Source organism: Pleuronectes platessa, chromosome 24, assembly GCF_947347685.1.
Source record: "Pleuronectes platessa chromosome 24, fPlePla1.1, whole genome shotgun sequence".
Lineage (NCBI taxonomy): Eukaryota > Metazoa > Chordata > Actinopteri > Pleuronectiformes > Pleuronectidae > Pleuronectes > Pleuronectes platessa.
The window spans coordinates 976,839-996,134 of record NC_070649.1 but is presented as its reverse complement, the minus strand read 5'-3'; the positions used below and the strand labels follow the sequence as shown (position 1 = coordinate 996,134).

General features: G+C 49.0%; 1 protein-coding gene across 1 annotated transcript; it reads left to right on the top strand.

Annotated features, from left to right (window-relative positions):
* Positions 1–181: 181 nt before the first annotated feature.
* Positions 182–19,228, top strand: stk11ip (serine/threonine kinase 11 interacting protein). Its single transcript, XM_053417030.1, is given in 26 exon segments — positions 182–931; positions 1,169–1,371; positions 1,536–1,610; positions 1,713–1,808; positions 1,912–2,019; positions 2,097–2,168; positions 2,246–2,375; positions 2,684–2,787; positions 2,879–2,968; positions 3,302–3,343; positions 3,937–4,101; positions 4,209–4,290; positions 4,423–4,935; positions 5,013–5,227; positions 5,412–5,522; positions 6,294–6,525; positions 7,761–7,912; positions 8,001–8,244; positions 9,376–9,488; positions 10,258–10,355; positions 11,113–11,294; positions 16,080–16,164; positions 16,988–17,070; positions 18,211–18,437; positions 18,973–19,068; positions 19,071–19,228. Coding segments are annotated over 26 exon segments (3,630 nt in total). The 5' UTR covers positions 182–864; the 3' UTR covers positions 19,116–19,228.
* The last annotated feature ends 68 nt before the right edge of the window (positions 19,229–19,296 follow it).

Sequence of the window (19,296 nt, the reverse complement as noted above, 5' to 3'; positions counted from 1 at the left end):
ACCTGGACTCAGATTCAAATCCTCCATCATCCAGGTGCCACCACTGGGATGCTGCATGATGGAGCGACTGGTGCGTCTCAATGAGGAGGTGGGGGGGGGGGGGGGGGGGGGGGGGGTTTTAGTTACACAATGAATGGAAGTCAATGCAAGAGTAGTGTGCGTGTGTGTGTGCGCGCGTGTGTGTGAGTCCTTGCTCAAGTGCACCATCCAGTGGCCACCTGCAGTACCATCGTCCCACATTGAAATTAGCAGGATTTGGTTTATTTCTATAAAACAGGAGCTTTTTACGTATAAATTATGTAGTTTATAGTTTTTTAATGGTTACAGTTAAAACACAGAATCTGCAATATCACAATAAAACAACAAAGAAAATAATAATTTGACTTATTTATGTCACAGTCGTGCGCCTGTTTTGCGCGAACGTCCTTTTTTGGCCGCTCAGAGCCACCGTCCAGGCGCTGGGCTCCTCGTCACGTGATGTCAACACGTCAACATCACGGCTCTGTGCTGTCATAGCAACAAACTACCACTAAAACACCGTTTCTCCTCGCGTGCAAACTTTAAAACGCTTTGATCCCCCGCGTGGGACGAAGACCTGGATGTTCGCCATCTTGTTCGTGACTGTCACCGCAGAGGTGCGTCCATTTAGCCTAGCTTAGCTTAGCTCGGCTACCCGGAAGTGGTCCTGCTAGCTTGTTAGCCGAGGTAACGTGAGCTGCGGAGGGTTGAGTGGAGTCTTTACTGGGAAGTAACACTCTGCGTCATGGTTTTAATGGTTTAACGGTTTCCCAGCTGCTGCTTCCGGTTTAATATCCCAGTTGTTGTGTTGACATGAGCTCATGCTAACTGGGAGGCTGCTCCAGGATGTCTGTGGCTCACACTGGTCAGTCCTCACTGGTTCTCAGCTTGGCCACTCTCCTGAGGAATGATGGTATGTTACCCTCTCTCTATCCACGTGTGAAGAACAGGATAAGATTCCTAAGATAAGCCTCAACTCATATTAATGCTCCTGTGATTGTGACTCTATCTTTTCATATTGTTGTTGGTCTGATAAGTCAACACATGGGTTCTGATGCACTTGTCATGATTTATTAGACAATCATCTTTTACAGGAACAGGAGCATTAGATATGAATCCTCTATAACCCAGGTGTGTTGTCCCCCCTCAGGCGACCTGGTGCTGGACGGCAGCAGCACGCTGACCTTGCCGGCGGTGAGCCTGCAGCACCTCACCAGGTTGTTTGAGCAGCACCTGTTGTCCCGGAGCCAGCAGCATGGCTTCCTGGCGCTGCCGTCCCACCCGGCGGACACCGAGTCTCTGCTGCAGCTGCAGTTTCTGTTCGACGTCCTGCAGAAGACCGTCTCCCTCAAGGTGCGGAGGCTTCGATGGAATCTTCCAAAGTTGATTTGGTTTATTCAGGAGTCTGTTTACTGGGTCGAGATCCAACAAATAGCTTCAAATGTTCTCACAGTTAGTTTTTCTTGTTTTGAAGTTGTGAATATTAGTCAATAGATCTCATTTATTTGTAAATCCAGCTCATCAACCCTCCAGATGTGAGACTTCAGTCTGTGGTGAAAATCTTCCCCTTCAAGTCACTGAAGTGTTTAGAGGTAAGAACCTTTTATTCCCTTTTTCTCTCCATCACTTCCTCCGTCTCATTCTGTCTGTGATCATGAACCTCACATTTCTTTGTGTCTCTTTTCCTTCACCAGCTGAAACGAATCCCTCCTCACTGTCTCGAGGGCCTCAGAGGAGTCTACTCCCAGCTGGAGGTCTTCACCTGCTCAAAGAGTCTCAGCTCCCTGGAGGTACTATCAGTTAGTCTATGTCTCACATTCAAATGTCTTCTACTTCTGTAAACTCTGCTGGCCTCGTTTTATGAAGATGAAAAGTGTGTGTTGCTGGTTTCAGGAGCTGCTGTCTCTATGTGGAGGAGATCTGAGCTCTGCACTGCCCTGGCTGGAGCTGCACACCCTCAACTTCAGCTTCAACTCCATCGTCTGCCTTGACCAGTCAATAGTGAGATGAAACTCAATCATAACTGACCCACGAGCAGATGTCCTCATCGGCTGACCTCTGTCCATTCTGTCTCTCAGACTTTACTGAACGTCCTGAAATCTCTGGATCTAAGCCATAACAAGATTCAGGAGTGTGCCGAATTTCTAAAGGTTTGTGTTGATATATATTTTAACTTTATTTCTTGCTTGTGTCGCTCCCTTATTCTGCTCTTCTGTCTTTCTTTCAGCCCTTGAGTGAACTGGAGCGCTTGAACCTGGGCTACAACTGCCTGCAGAGGGCGCCAACGCTTGGCCTGAGTGCAAGGTCCAAACTGCTCACCCTCATCCTCAGGAACAATGAACTGGAGACGATAAACGGTGAGTTCAACTGGCTCAAACTGTGTTTTCACTCCGGGTTGTTTTTCTTTGGAAGCAGACAAACCGCTCTGACAGTTGGTCAATCGTCTCCCAGTGCCCTGAGACTCATGAGCCAATGAACCGAGAGAGAAAACTGGAAAAACAGGATTGTGGTCGCTGCCTCCGAGTGTGAAATCCTTCTGCTTGACTCTGATATTATTTGAAGCTTCAAATAACCTCACAGATGCCTGTTTATTATGAAGGGGGAGAAAAGCATCATATGTTTGTGTACGTCTGTCGTTCACGTGTCTTCCTCTGTGATGACACAGGCGTGGAGCAGTTGTCTTCACTGCAGCACTTAGACCTGGCCTACAACCTCCTGCTGGAGCATTCCCAGCTCGCTCCTCTCTCCCTGCTGCACTGTCTCCACACAGTAAGGACGCTCGCTCCTCTCACCTTCATCCTTAGTGGGTGCACTGATGTGAGATCAGCGCCCTGTAAAACCTAATGATGTTGTCTTGTAGTTGAATCTGGAAGGAAACCCGCTGTTCTTCCAGAAGACCCACCGCACCTGCACCGTCCGACACCTCTCCCCAAAGGCTGCCAATCAGAGAGTGAGTGAGAGTTACAGCTTTTCATGTGTCGGCGCTGAAGCCTGAAGCAGCTCACACAATGTCCTGCTCTCCAAACACGTAGAAATGAGACGGAGGCTGGTGAATTCCATGTGGTCAGCCGTGCACTCATGCCGTGTCTCTCCCCACACACACACGGGCTTCCTGTTTACGTGTGTGAACTCCAGGGTGTATCTGCGTGACTTGTGGTGTTTGAAAATCGTCAGCAGGGCCCTGTGGTGGCAATTGATGGAGAAAAATGGCATGTCATGGTTTTTATTGCTGTGTTTTGTTTTCGTTGCAAAACCAATGTTCCCTCTCTTTGTTTCTTTCCAGCTCAAACTCGATGGCGTTCCACTTTCTTCATATGAGCTATCGGTAGGTTTGATCTGTCTCAAACCTCTGAGAGAGTTTTGGTTTTTATCTTCCTCACTCTTCATAGGTACAGACTAATCCAGCTCTGTTCTAAAGCTATTTTCACACACGATGTTCTGGACATTTTCTGGAGTTTATTGTTTCACATCTGAAGCAGCAGCAGGAGATTGTCCGGGTCAGACTCGCTCTCAACAACAGGAACATGTTGTTTTACCACATGGACTCATTCTGACATTTTTGGGACATTTAACGAGGAGGCTGCAGGAAAAGTACCAGAAAATGTCCAGAGACACTGACTCAGACATTTGTTCTCACATACGAAACCACCAGATCTGAAAATGGCTCACTCATCAACTCCTTAACTCTCAGTCAACTCTGAGCCACGTGTCAGCTCTGTCGTGCATGAACTCACTTTGAAACCACACACCTCAGCCAATCAAACATCTGCCAAGTGTCCAAATACTTTTGAACCTCTGCAATTTGGGCACTGAAGATAGAAAGAGCTCGACTCACTCACAGTTCTTTAATACAAACTTCGTCAAATTATAGACTTAGCTGTTTATTTCAGATTTAATCTGATGGCTTGTTTATTTCAGGTTCTGCCCAAACCAGGTCAGCTCATTGTCCAGGTCCAGACGACGCCTCCAGTGTCTTTGCCTCCAGAACGAAGCAACCAAGAAGGGTCCAGTGGCGCCGGGGAGCTGAGTGACAGCGTGGCGGTGGAAGTGGGGGTGTCACACATTCGCAGGAAGAAATCCAAGGTGAGAGAGCGACTCCAGAGTGTGTTGACTTTTATGTTCTTTCTACAAAAGTCACAAATCCTGACAAACTCTAAGTGTGTCCGTGTGGAAACCATTTTGTGTTTCAGAGTAAGGTCAAAGTGCGGAGGGCCAGCATATCAGAACCAAGCGATACGGATTACGGGCCCCGACAGTTTTCCTCCTCACAGAGTGGGTTCTTCAAATCTGTTTTCCACTATTTGTTTGAACCACTAGCTGCTGATAATGTTGGTGACCATGATTCAAGTTGACTCGGATGTTAAATCAGTGTCTTAATAGTAAATGTTCCTATTCCCCCACCAGGTATTGTTCTTCCCCACCAGCAGGAGATTGAGCGGATGTCCAGCTTCAGAGATCAGCTGGGGGAGGACTGGCTGAGGTACCAGCACCATCTGGATGGATCTTCCTCCTCTCCCATTGTCACCACTGTCCCCGCAAACCAGTCTCCCCGTCAAACTCTCACTAACGGCTTCAGCACCTCCACCCCGTGTCCGTCCACGAGCAGCGGGAAGCAGCAGCCGTCTCCACCGTCCAGGGAGGTTCCCGAGGTCCTGCAGTCTCCGCTCTTCCCATCCGAGCCCAGGATGGAGACGTCAGGCGCAGACGGAGACGAGGACACTGAGTCCACGCTGCACTGGCCCGCTCAGAGCACTCGAGACACGGAGTCCACCCTGGAGGACAGCACGGTGGACATCCAGGCAGCCAACCAGGGAGAAATGAACTCTCCTGAGCCGAGTCCAGAGTCTCAACGGCCGGAGAGAGCGGAGAGCAGAGGAGCCAAGGAGGAAGAAGAGGAGGAGGAGGAGGACTTAGGAGGTAGGATTCAAGGATCATATGAGACAGAGCTTCAGTTTGACTCTTTCTACACATAAAGGTTTTCTTTCTCTTCTTAGTGGACCTTTGTCACCCTCTTCTCGTGGGCATCATATCGGAGGAGGAAGACGACGGTGGCATCACGATGGAGGGGAGGAGGAGGAGGGAGGTGTTTCTGTGTGTAAAGCAAGGCCTGGTGCTGGAGGTGGACGTGCAGCGCGGTCAGGAGAGATGCCGTCTGGAGCTGGACAGCCTGGCTCGGGTGGAGACCACAGAGGCGCTGTGGACCCGTTTGGTAAGAGCAGGAAAGAAGGGATGGAAGAGGAGAAGTGAAGGAATAGGACTTAGTGAGGGAAAGAAAACGTATTCAAATTAAAGCTTCCTCTTTATTGCTTTGGCTGGGTTTTCTCAAGATGGAGTACCTTGATATTTATTAGGTTTTGATTAGTTTTCTCCTCTCCTCTCACTCGTGGTCTCAGGAAACCGAAGAGAAGCTTCCTGCTGTGGATCTTCATTTCACCTACATCAGCAGGGAGAAGAGGAGGAGACGCTACGTCCTGCTGGACGATGACCCACAGCAGGCGCTGCAGGTTAATAACACAACACACACACACACACACACACATACACACACTGAGTCCTGTTCAGACCTGGTGTCAACATCCCATCACAAGTTGACAGCTCATAATGAAAGTGCAGAGGTCAGAGGTTGTCAGATGAGTAGGAGGTCAGTCAAAAGTTCACGTAATGAATTCACACCAGGAGAACGTGGACACAGACCAGCTGTGGATGTGGTGGGAGCTGTTTAGATCACTGGAGACGGGCGTTCGATGCCAGCTCTGATCAGGACCTCGGGGTCAGGGCTGCACAAGCAACATGAGTCCGACTCTAATCCTGTAGAACAGAAACCTGGTCGAGCCCGAAGCCGCTCTCTCTCTCTCTCTCTCTCTCTCTCTCTCTCTCTCTCTCTTCTCTCTCTCTCTCTCTCTCTCTCTCTCTCTCTCTCTCTCTCTCTCTCTCTCTCCTCTCTCTCTCTCTCTCTCTCTCTCTCTCTCTCTCCCTCCACCATGTTTCCCTCCTGTACGACTCCTGTCTCCTGATGTTGTGCAACACGTCGAATCGGTTCCAGACTCCACGGACGGCCGATTCCAGTTCCAGGATGTGAGATGTACTTTCAGATTTGTGATTCGTGTTTATAAACACACACAGAGCCGAAGTACCAGAGTTCAGCAGACACCTTGAACTCTCGACCCACAAGCTCCTCCACCTCTGAGGAGCCTGTTGTGGTTCTGATAGTTTCTAGTCTTTCTCTGAGAAGAAGGACGCTGCCTCAGTAAAACATGTTCCTCTGTGCTGACCAGGCTCTGACTGACGTGCTGTGTCATGTGGCGGGGGAGAACCAGCGCCGGGACTCCGAGCTCCGCCCCCGCCGCCTCCTCATGCAGTGCCTTCGCTGCAGGTCGGAGTTCACGCTGCGAGGAGAGAGCGGCGAGGAGGAGGCCGGAGGGGGGGCGAGGCGGAGGATACAGAAGGGCGGGGACGATCGGGACGGGGAGGAGCCGACGGAGGTCGAAGGTGATGAGGACAGCAAAGGTGAGAGGACAAGTGGACAATGCTTCCTTTATTAAACACAAACGTTATTATGATGGTTATGATGTTTATGCCTCTAGAGTCCCTGAGGAGATTCCTCCAGTTTAAACAATCACTCCTCAGATTATGAGTAACTAATCAATGTGCACACACACACACACACACACCACAGCCTTGACTCTTCCGTGACTCACACAATTTCAGATGAGTCATGGTCAACTTCACAAATGAAGCTCTCGAACCCTCACTTCACATTCTCTGTACTCTTGTGGGTTTGTGGTTGAACACCTCAGATAAGACTCAGCAGAAGGTCAAACATTTCAGGGAGAAACTTGTTGATCACTTGACGGTGAAGCTCTGGGTCGCTCCCATTGGTCGTCTGCACGGGGCCGAGGATGTTCCCACAACAGAGCCCTGCTCTCAGATGGACTGGAGCGCTGTCCCAGGACTTATCTCCTGTCTTTGTATTGCTGAGTTGCTCTTTCTGCTGTGTTCCCATCTCTATAATCAGCAGGAGACAGATAATACCCTTCAGCTCCAGCAGCCGCCTCCCTGCAGCTCTTCCAAACCCACATTTAGACGAGTCCCAACACGCACAGAGCGTGCGCAGGCTTTGTTCTGCAGATGTTTTTTTTGGAGCCCTGCTTCATTGTTAGTCTGCTTAGTCTGGAGCTCTGCTGCAATTTTAGGAAACAAATACCTTTTTCATTAGCACGTGTCTGAACTTAGACCCTGTTTGCCTGCAGGTTACAGAAATACACGCCCTGCAGAAAGCAAAACAAGAGTCATGTTCATATGAAGCCTGTTCGGAATGAAAGCAGACATGCTTTCTGAGTTTGAGGTCATTGACTTGTCAGAATCAATCAGCTGTCGTCACGCCTGTGGTTGAGTTCCTTCTTTAAAAACATGCATTAAAAGAACCTCACACTAGGGCTAGAAAAGATATGAGCTGAGGTCTGGGTTCTCTCCTGAAAGGTTGGATGTGAGAACACAAAGTATAAATGTGTTATTGAGTCAATGTGAGATCAGAGCAGGAGAAGTACCAGCGAGCGAGTGGGCGTGTTGATGGTTTTCTGTTCTGAACCAGTCTGAACTGGACAATCTGCTGCGTTCTTCACATGTGAGACAAACTCCAGAAGGTGTCCAGATCCAAGCTCGCGTCTAAAAACAGCTTCAAACTAATATCTTAGCTTTTTATAAATCACTTCCTCTGCATCTGCATCTTATTTTTGTTTCAGGACACGGTATTTGTCCTGAATGTGGGAGCGACCATGTGGTCCAGCTGGCCGGCCAATCAGAACCCTCGGCTCCCTACAGCAGTACGCCCGTCGATCGCCCGTCATGGCCCCGGAGCGAGGACGATCATCTCGATATAACCCACAGTGCCAAGGTCTCGTCTCCTTGTTTCCCCTTTTTGCTCTTATCAAGATCTTAAACTAGTTAAAGACAGAATCTCATTCTTCTCTGTATCGCTGTAGGACCCCGACACGGATGCCAGCATCAGCAGCAGCCCCCCCCTGGAGAGCGGCACCACCACACAGGATCCCACCTACGTCACCGCCCAGGGGAGCTCCTTCTTCAACGGGGACGAGGACCACAGCCTGTCCTACAACACGGACTGCCAGAGCAAGGAGGACCTGGCTGGGAGCTACCACTACACCGCCATCAGTGAGACGCCCCCTGGTGTCCAGGCCGAACCTGCAGGGAGACCCTCCCCAAACGGTGGGAGCTGGAGATCCTTGTTCTGATATCTGAGTGTAAAGGTCTCTGCTCCTCCTCTGAGGTGCTGGAGTTTCACAGGGTTCATGTAGTTTAGTTCACAGGGAAGAGGAAACCCGTTTCTCCTGAGCGCTCAGTGTCAGTCGGTGGTTTTGGGATGAGTTCGACTTTGTCTCCAGTGTCTGTGGCTTCAGGACGGATTAAGTGGGATTGGCTCCTCAACTGCAGCATCACAAAGAGCAGAGAGGAAGAGATGGAGAGATCTGTTCCCTGTTCTCCGAGCCGTTCCCTCCCATCGCCTCCGGTAATGACTCCAATCTGTCTGTTACCTTGTGGTTCGTCTAAGAACAGACAGATGTGGTGGAAACCGGATGCTGCTACGGAGGTGAAGAGGATTTCTGTGCTTCCCATCTCCGCCCGGCTTCCATTAGGACTCACAGAGCTGATGTAAACAGATCACACCACAGTCCGTGTGTTTTACAGTGAACATATGAAATGTAGGATTTGAATCAAGTAATAAAAGATCATTCCTACAGTGTTTTACTGCTGTTTGGGATTTCCTCCAGCAAGCAGCCCCCCCCCCAGCCTCCCAGCGATACTTTAACTCTCTCACTTGTCAGTTTGTTGGTCCCAGCTTCCAGAATGTTTTACTTTATATCTCAATAGATTCAAACCTCCGGGCTCTGGACGGTTTGGAGATTTATCACCGATGTGATTCTTTCACAGACGAATCAGAATCTTGTGTCTGTTTTGCGCTCCCTTCGAGCTGCTGGGTTTGTTTTGGCGTGTGCAGCTCCGTGACTTGTCATCTTCGATCAGCTGTAACCGTTCATCAGCGTCCGATGACCCCATCGGTGGATTGATGGCTCTTCAACGCCTCCCTGCGTGAGGGCGGCTGGCCAGCGCCGCACTAAAGTTTCATTAAGTTTCACGTTGCTGCCAGGAAAACTATGGCTTCACCATCGCTGCAAGATATTAAATGAAGTCGCCAAAAAACTAGATTTATTCCTCTTTAATGTTTCAGCCTGAACTCGTGCAGAGTGTTTTCTGTGAGGAGCTGAAGACGTTGATTCTTGTTTGTGTGTCAGAGCAGCTGTTTTTTTCATTCTGACCCGTTCTCCCGTGTGTGTGCAGATGAGGTGGACTTCCTGTGTGAGGACTACGAAGCCGTGGACCATCGGCTCAAGCTCTTCCTGGACGTGGAGGTTTTCGAGGAGGAGGAGGAGGAGCTGCACTCGTTCCTCAAGGTTTGTGAGAGTTAAACGAACGTAACGCACAACGGGAGCCAACCAGATGAACGTCTGGCTCAAAGTAATAAAACGCTGATTTAGAAAACAGATTTCCCTGGTTTAAAGATGATGTTATACTGGAGCTGGTCCTGGCAGACTGGGAGTGATGGAGTGATGATCTGATTCAGCAGCACAGCGCTTTAACGTGGCTGTTATTGTGTCTTGTGTGACTGCGGTTTGTCAAAGCTCTTTAACGTGTCTCCCTGATGCCCAAAAAGAGTCCAGATTAATGGGTGGTGACATCTTTAAGACCCGCAGCACTAACTTGTGCGGTTTCATCGCAGTCGGCCAAGATGAGCCCAGTCAGTAAATCCCCCAGGAGCCCATTGGACCCCGCTCTGCTTCTGCCCCGCTGTCACTCAATGCTCGCAGCCCTCTTCAATATGCAGAGCGTCCTGGATGAGGCTCTTCTCCGTCGGACACCTGGACGAGGAGCAAAGAGCGGAAGGGGACTCAGCTGGGAGCAGGAGATTTGTTTATTTATCCAGTGACGGAGGCCGCTCGCTGTTTCACATGTGCTCTTGTTCCTGAGGAAATGAAGCAAGATGTCGCTCCACATGTCTGAATTTTAAACCTGCACGGAGCCTGTGACCCTCAGACCAGCTGGAGAACAGAGTTCAACTTGATTTAGTGGCTCTATTGGGTCTTTATCGTGTTGTAACAGCACCAAGAATCAAGTAAAGGCTCTTCTCCTGCTGTTAATCTCTGTTTCTCTGTGTGCGGTCAGATGTCAGCCGTCAGGTTCGGGGAGCCGGGGGAGATTCCTTCTCTGCTGGTGGTGTCCAACCTCAGAATCTACTTCCTGGAGATGATGTCAGAGACGCAGTAAGTACAGGAGGTTTATTATCTGTCTTCTAATGTCACACTGCAACAAAACTGTGAAACGTCAGATGTTTGATTCCTCACATTTACTCGTGAAGCTCTGGAGGGAAACGTCGTGGATATGGATCGGTTGGGAAGTCACGGCGCTTGTGGTCGTAAAGTTTAACACTTTAACATGTACGGTACATTCTAGTTTCTTTTCATGCAGCGATAGAAGACCTGAGGCCATAGGGTCACTAATGAAACCAGTTATCATAACACCAGATATTCCAGAAGGAGTTTTTCTTTCTCTCTTTCTCTCATTTCATGGTGTAAAGCAGTGAGATATTGAGAAAGTGATTAAATGCTGCTGGTGTTTATTCTCACCGGGCACCACTCTGCAGCTCTAATGAGCGTAATGATAATAATGTTGAAGAACCCGTCCAGGTTCCTGCTTCACGTCTGAAACACATTGACCTCAGAGTGGCTGTTGACTCGAGACTCGTTTCTCCTGCTTCTGCCAGTTTGAGCTCCTCTGTTGTTTTTCTTCTTCTTCTTCTTCCGTTACATGAATGAAAACGTTGATTTCCTCCAGGAGCTCACGCTGTGAAACATCTGAAACCAAACTCCTCTTTATCTTCTCATCTTCCACGACGTGACTCACGAGCGCCGTCGTGCTGAACTCATGTTAAACACATTTTAACGCCACACCTCCGAGTGTCCCTTTAATCCTGCTCACCGTGACGGGACCTTTTCTAACGGCCCTCGTCTTTCCTCCCAGCAGAGGCCAGCTCTCCGATTGGCTGCAGAAGCGCGACAGCCACCCAATCATGGAGCTGGGCTACCTGGAGGTGGGGCTGGGCTCTCAGACCGTCCACATGGAGTTCGGAGACGGGGGCGCCGCGTACACCCTCCTGGTCCGGGACAGCCTGCGCTGCAAACGCTTCTTTGGCTTGTTGACAGGTAAAAAGGAAAAGCTGCCAAATGGGAGCAAAGTGGAAAATGCTTTGTGTTAATGTATGGAAAACACATAAAAGAGGTTTAACGTTGAGACGGCAGTGGAGGAGAGGAACTCAGTGACCCCCCCCCCCCCCCCCCCCCCCCCTGCACTCACTGGTTACACCGGTTTCCTCTGGCTCTCTGAGGGAAGATACCACAACATAAGCCGTGCACTAATTTAAATGAAGAACGAGGGCTATGGAGGACTGTTGACTCCCTGAGGCAGGTACTGGGACAACATGTTCCCCTCACAGGAGCCCCAGACTGAGACGCCCAGGCCACGCCCCTCACAAACCACGACTATACCATATGTGCACGATGTGACGCAGACCGGGCCCCGTCCCCCTCGGTGTTGGGTTCACACACACGCTGGATCACATCCTGCCCAGACCAGCGCGTCTGCGAGCGAGGACCAGAGGCTGGGAGGAAAAGCTTTTATTAGACAGGGGCTCCTGCTCGGCTTTGGAATGTCTGGAAAAATATGGAAAATTAATTTGACAATTTCCAGCCCACGTAAACGAGTGGAGAAAACAGGAATTTGGCTCGAGTTGGAAAAGTGTTGATGCTCGGGTGTAATGCACATAATGCAACGTTTCTGTGGAGATGTGTTATCTGTGAAAGATCCTCCTGTAATCACTGTTTCATAGGATCAACCTCACAGGTCAGGATCCGGCTGAGCACATGTTTCCACATCTCTCAGTCCAGGTTTCACTCGTGAGGTGATTTCTGGAAGTCTGTGGAACGATTCAGCTTCTCAACATAGTTTATTTTCATCTTCCTACTGTTTTTTTTTTATTCTCATTCATCTCGCAGAATAAAAAAACGACAATAAATCCAAACACCAGACATGCAAAAGAGCAGAGACAGGAAACGCTGTCAAAATAAGAGCATTGTTTGAACGTTAAGTGAGAGTGGACATTTCCGACCAAGGCTTTCAGACAGGGGCTGAAAAGAGGAGCTGCAGCAATGGTCTGAAGATTAGAGCATGTGAATGTCATAACATCCCCATATGTACATTTGAAGTCTTCTCTTCCAGGAAGAAGCAGGAACATATTTAAAAGCATTGTCCTCCTCTTCTCAAAGCAAATGATTGAAGGAGGAATGTGGGTTTTCATGAATCTTCCTTCTAGCATCCAGTTACATGTTCACCTCCCTAACCCACCACTCGTCTGTCGAGTGGCAGAAAAACAGCAAAACAACTGAACAACAGATTTCCACAAGACTTATTGGAAGGATGGAACGAGGGTCAGGAGAGAGAAGAGAGAACGTTGTGACGTGGATCTTGTTCAGAGGACAGATATCGTTGGAGACACGAGCTCCACTGACTGATGGTTCAGTTTTCAATGTGCTTCTCACTTTTTCCATCACATTCCTTGCTCTTCGTTCTTTTCATCTCCGTCCCTCTCTTCTCCCCCCGTGTCCTCTGGGAGACTTCCTCTTTCTTCCTCAGCTCTTTTGCTGTGTTGTATTCTTTCGTGGCTGGAAATGATTCCAGATTTTCTCCCAGCTCGACCACAGGGTTTGTCCAAAACAGACCAGACAAAGTGAAAAACAGGAACCACGGTTTTCTGCGACCTTCACCGTGCATCGTCAGAAGAGAGCATGGAAACGTGATGTTTTCATGTGGAGCACGTGAAGTGCCAGACGCTGATGCTTATCTCTCCTCTCATCCTTCAGGGTAAAGATAACCAGCCCTCAGCCTTTTCCAAATTAACCACAGAACAGCTGTTTTAATATTTTGTCCAAAGAATTACGGTAAAGCTTAACCAAAACAAACCCCGCCTGTCGCCCAAGCTGGCTCCCATCACACGGACAAAAGTTGGAAACCACAACTGGAATGACAAAGACAGAGAGGGGATGTGGTTATGAACTGGGAGGGTTTTCTTCTGGAGCTCGAAGCGCTCTCGCTCTAAAAGAGTCTGACACAGCTTTATTGAAGCATCAGTTTGTTTGACTGAGTTTCTGTTGTTTGCTCTTAACTTCTCACCGTCGTGTTCGAGGAGCTCTGGTCACAGACGAGGATCTAAAGCTCGTAGTGTTCAGTGACGGTGACGGAGAAGATGGTTCCTGGTGAGATGCACCTGCAGCCGAGGCTCATGAACTGTGGCTCAGGGTTTGATTTCATGTGAGAAGCATCAGGAGCTCGGTCGCAGCCCAACAGACTGGAAACATGAGTAACTGGAGATATATTGACCAGTTCACCCAACATGCTCGGCTTCGTCCCACTCATGGTTTCAGACGTCTGTGATTAAAGGTCATCTCCCTGTTCTCACCGCAGCAGCGTAGGAGGCTTCGGCTTTTTCCTGAAAATGATCCGTCATAAAAATGTTGTGTCAAACTTTTATCTGGCTTCCAAACCAGTCCCTGAAGTCCCACTACCAGGGTTTATACAGGATTTTAAATACTCTGAGCTTTTGACCAATGTGTCAAAGTTTTACTCATTTCATTTACGTATAGGTCTTGATTTTGATAAGTTAATTATATTTAACACAACCTCCATCATGCTTATGAAATTATATTTTTGTTTTTCGGCAGCATCCAGAGTTTGTTATGATGAAACCTCATCAAATCCACTGGATCTGGATTCTCTGAAATGTTCAAGAATCTATAAACTAATCCCGGATCTGCCCCAACAGGTAAAGAGCTCTTTCCTGACTCGGGTCCCGTCCCTCAGGCTTTGTGTAGGTCTGTCCAGGAAACACCTTGTGGGGACGGTTACTGTTCAAACAGGAGCACAGGTCCAGTATGAAGCTTTGCTCTCGCTAACCGACGGGTGCTAACTCCTTCCAGTGTGTGTGGACCTCCTCTCTCTGACCCGTTAAATGAACACAACGTGAAAAGCAGAAATACCCATTTGTTTAATTTGAACCAGCGACTGCAGGAGTCGGGTTCCTTAATGTGCAGCAGTGTGTGTTTGCATGTTAACGAGTCTTTGTCCGTCACGTTTAAAACCCATGACTGAGTCTTTGTGTCTGGCGGCAGACGCTTGATCGGGTTTCTGAGATCAGAGAGTTCCTGTTGAGATGAAAACTCTGGATTCATTCAACAGTTTGAATCTGGAGGAGTCGTCACCTGGAGACTGAGCGCTGATCAGGAGGTCGACGTATTGTGTTAAATACACAAAAGCATTTTTCAAGGAGGGCGTCATTTTCTATTACATATCGGTGTCAAAGTCCAACACAAGTTAAATCATTTGAATGTGTTTTTGAGTCTTGATGACATATTTCACTTGGAAAAAACAAAAGTAAGATAAACTGGACGTAGTGGGACACGTTGGGTCTTTTCCTCCTCGTGTTCTTTGTGGATAATCGTGTCGTGACCCAGTTCAACTAATCTCTGGACCCTGACTCTGGGTCTTTAATCCTCAGGTCGACACCCAGAGCCTCTGAGTTCACTGAGTCACGTCTTTCTGTTTATTCAGCTCAGCAGATTTCTGTCCCAGAGCAAAGTCACTAAGTCCTCAAGGTAAATACAGGTAGAGATGAATAATAAATAGCTGCAGCAGAGTGGTGAGACAAAGACATTTCTTAATAAGTTCTGAAACCTGAGAACCCAGACGACCTGAGTGACCTGTGCTGCTCACATGGAGCAGGTCAGCCACGTGAATGTGAGGTATTTCAAAATGAATCCTAACGTGATGGGAGGTCGGAGGAGGAGAGACCATCAGACGACAGCAGCAGAGTTTCTTTCACTGATGTTTTCGAGTGTGTGTCTGTGTGTGTGTGTGTGTGTGTGTGTGTGAATACAAATCCAGGTCAAACTGGTCTCCCTGTGTTTTTGCAGTCTGGTGTTTAATGCATCAGGACAAAAGCTTGAAACCTACACGGACAAACTTCTGGTGCGACCTGAGCGTTTGTGGTAAACTGATATCGATGAGCCTCTTACACCTCCTTCAGGAGCAGGCAGATTGAGTTTAGACCTAAATCCTCCTGTTCTCCTCCTCGTTCTCTCTCCCTCGCTCCTCCTCCTCGGTGTCTCTCTAAAACTCTTTTGAAGTGTTCTTCTATTCAGAGTCCAGTACTGATCTCCTCTCCGCCCTGCGCTGCTGTGACACTCGCTGACACGCTTCAATCCGTGAGCGGCGGCGTGACCCCGGCGCTTTGTGTCGCCCGACCGTTTCTCACCCAGCGATTCTAAAGGGATGAAACTTTACACCTGCAACCAGAGAGCGAGGAAGCAGATTCACATCGAGCCTTTGTGCCTGTGGATGTGAGGCTGGGACATTTTCAGGCTACTGTGTCCTTCCTGGGCTCTTTACAGACGAGGGGGTGGGGGGGGGGGGGTCTTTGTGTTACATCTGGAGCGGTCATGTGATCCAGTCCATCGCCGCCCTCGCTGCAGATGAATGTTTCAGAGACTTGATCTGTGTTGATGCTCAGCTCCTCAGTGAGAGATGCCTCCACGCAGATGTTTGTCCTCCCAGATGTTTCCACAAAGCTCCGAGCTCTGACCCCCCCCACCCCCTCCCCTCCATTCAGAACTGTATTATATCCAAAACTTAAAAAGATGGACAACATGTCTCCACCTCCTCCCAGTTCTATTCATGTCATTGTCTTAAAACTGTATGTATGTCATTTCTTGGCTGGAACAAAACATAATTTCCCCCTTTTGGATCAATGAAGTTATTCAGATTTCTCCAGCTGACTGATCCAAACCAAGTCCAGTTGTTTTCACATCTTGATCATATCTTCTGTTGTGTTCCTGAAAGTCACATGACTCTGGTGTGTGTCTCTGTTGTCGTCTCTCCAGGCCTCGTGCGTGAGATGGCTCACAAAGTGGACAGCAAGCTGAAGTCCATCTCCACGACGCGGCTCAGCCCCCAGCACCACCTCTGGTATCTCTGACGTTGTGTGGAAGTTGTGTTGTGTGTGTGCAGGAAGTCAAACGGCTGCTGGAGCTCTAACACGCCACATTTCTGACACATCTTTACTTGATTACAATGAGCCTTTCTTTTGACTTCATTTGGTAAAACGGCCTCAGTAAATTAGCTGGTAAACCACATCTTAATTTGTAACACGTGTAACACGTGTTGCACTGCAGTCCTGAAAGCATGCAGATCGTGTGGTGCGTTCACTCTTCACCACGTGCAGATTCTTTTACACCTTTTATTTGTGTGTTTTCCTCTTAAACACGAGACGCTGGTTTCCTCTGGAGAGACGCTGGGGATCGTCAGGGAGAAAAGGAAAAGAGCTAAAGAGTAAAACTAACATCTCACTTGCAGCAGCCGTGTTCTCCAACCTGCAGAAGTCAAATAAATATCCTCTTTCACTCAGCTTTGATTCTCATGAAGAACAGATTAGTTCTAATCCTCACATCTCCCGCTTTGTGTCGTGTCCCGAGGCGACGGCAGCGAACTCACAGCCCGAAGATCCCAACGTACAAAACCAAGCTCCTTCTGGTGTCGTGGGTTAGAACCCCGGCCTGCGAGCTCACTTCCAGCGTCTGCTCAATCCACTTCCTGTCGTCTGGTATTAAGTCAATTATCCCCTTTGCTTCACAGTGGCTGTGAACTTCCCTCCCCGGTGTGGAAGTGATCCAGCACCTCTCTCCACTGTCTCACCTTCACAGCCGCCACTTAGCAGATGATAGGAGAGGATTCTGTTCTAATATCTCCTCAAATGTTGTGTCAACACTTGATTTCCTCTCTTGTGTGTCAGGCCTCTGGTGTGTGAAGACATCCAGGAGGACGTGGAGGACGGGCAGCTGCAGTTCTTCTACATTCTGGCCTTTGTGCTGCAAGGTGACGAAGCTTTAAAGACATTTCATTCTGCTTCTTCTCCAGAAACACAGATGATCAATCCAATAACTTTAGAAGATGCAGAGATAAGGCCTTCTCCTCCTTCCTGCCTGAGCCGCTGCCTTTCTGTGTTTTCATTTCAGGTGATGACCTCAGTAGAAAAAGATCATAAACATTGTTATTCAGCAGAAAGGAAGCCAAGATGAAAACAGGCTTAAAGGCGCAGAATTAATAAAACGACTTCATTTCCTTGGAGATGAAAGCAGATGATGAGATATGTGAGGAGCAGCTTCAAGCCCAGGTGCCTGTCGAGCATCCATTTTAACAACCTGGGCAGTAAAGTGAGGCAGAACCTTGTGTTGTAACAGCGCCGGCTCGGTGTTTGTGCCGCGCTCCTGCATGAGGCCAAGGTAGCTGCAGGCTCCACACAGCTGTGCACCTCCCTGGAATTTCAAGTGCAGTGAATCCAGCGTGTCTGGATCTGCCCGCTCACTGCTCCACGCAGGCTGAAGGCTTCTTATCTGACATGTGAACCTGGTCTCTGACTGGAGCACAACACCAGAGACCCAGGACTGTTGCCTCCTTAGAGGAGATCAGATAAAGTCTCCAGGAACCTGATTTATAACCTCTGATGATTTATTACCTCTGAGCTTCTGTTTTCCTCTGCTTGTTAGTCAGTTTGTAGGATTTACACCAAATCTAGCTCCCAGCTGATTTCTGTCACGTTTTGTGGAGGGTAGAAGAATTCTTTACATTTTGAACTGGATCCAAATAAACCAGCAGATCCAGTGTTTTGTTTCTGTTGTATTTAACATGACGAGATAGAGCGTTAGCCTCGGGCCAAGGGATACGCCCCCTAGCTGCCCCTCTAGTTATAGCTGAACTAACTTTGTTTGAACCTTATCGTCTCCACTTCCTCAAACTATCCAGAAATGAACAATGACTCCAATGAGCCGAGGTGATACCCGCTCTCAGCCAATCAGGAGTCAGTCTCAGCCTGTTTTGTAATCATCAAATAACCTGTGTGTTCAGAAACATGAAGGGAGCAGTCGAGATGCTTTAGCTTCCATCTTTATTAACAGTCTTTGATTGAAGCTGATCAAACGTCTCTGTCTGCTTTTTGAAACGCTCTGTCTCGGTCAGACGGCGTCTGGACGCCCCTGACGGTCCTGGCGACCCGGGAAACCCTGTACCTGCTCAGAGAGGATCACCAGTGGACGAAGAGCTCCAGCGTCCCGGCAGCAGAGGAACCCACGGAGCCGAGCAGCGGCAGCGTGGCCGTGTTGGAGACGCTGCCGATCAGCTGCGTGAGCTCGGTGCACATGTGGCCTTCGGACCAGCGCAGGATGGACCTGAAGCTCTACGACGAGGTCAGTGCTCACTTCACGGGAACGTCTCTGATTTGTTTTACTAGAAGATAAAAGAAGGAGGAAACGAGCTCAGGAAGGAAGCAGGCGCCCTGCAGATGGTCAGTGAGGTCATGATAAAACACTGATCAAGACCCACTTTGTTTGTTCTCCTGGAAGGGAATCAAACGTGTGTAGTCAAACTTTTCTTCAGCAGGTAACAACAGCGCCGCTGCCCTGAGTGTTTCCACATGAAAGCTGCTATCTGGGTCGGGTTGAGCTCCATGCTGCTTCGCTTTAAAGGATGTTTGTATCATCCCATCATCTCTGCTCCGTCACGCCTTCGTCTCAGCTGCGAGCTCGGGAACAAAACCCAAACTCTAATAGACGGGGATTCATCCAGCCCGGTTCTGCGTTGATTGGTCCCACATGTGCGTGCAGGCGTTAGAGCACGGAGCCGCCACGAGCCAGAGCTTCACACGCGCTCCAGCCAGAGCAGCTTGTCGTCAGGTTGAGTCCTCGTGCGATGAACTGATGATCTCTTCTGTTTCTCCTGCAGACTGTGAAAGAGGAGAAGACGTGGTGCGTGCGCTCCGAGAGCGTGGAGCTGGTCCAGGGTCTGCTGGCCTGGGTCAGGGCTCAGTGGGAGGCCATGTGTTCGGAGTCAAGCTGCTCACGACGCTGCAAGAGGAAGCTGCATAAAACTAAACAACTGACTGTGTGTGTGTGTGTGTGTGTGTGTGTGTGTGTGTGTGTGTGTGTGTGTGTGTGTGTGTGTGTGTGTGTGTGTGTGTGTGTGTGTGTGTGTGTGTGTGTGTGTGTGTGTGTGTGTGTGTGTGTGTGTGTGTGTGTGTGTGTGTGTGTGTGTGTGTGTCTGGGAAAC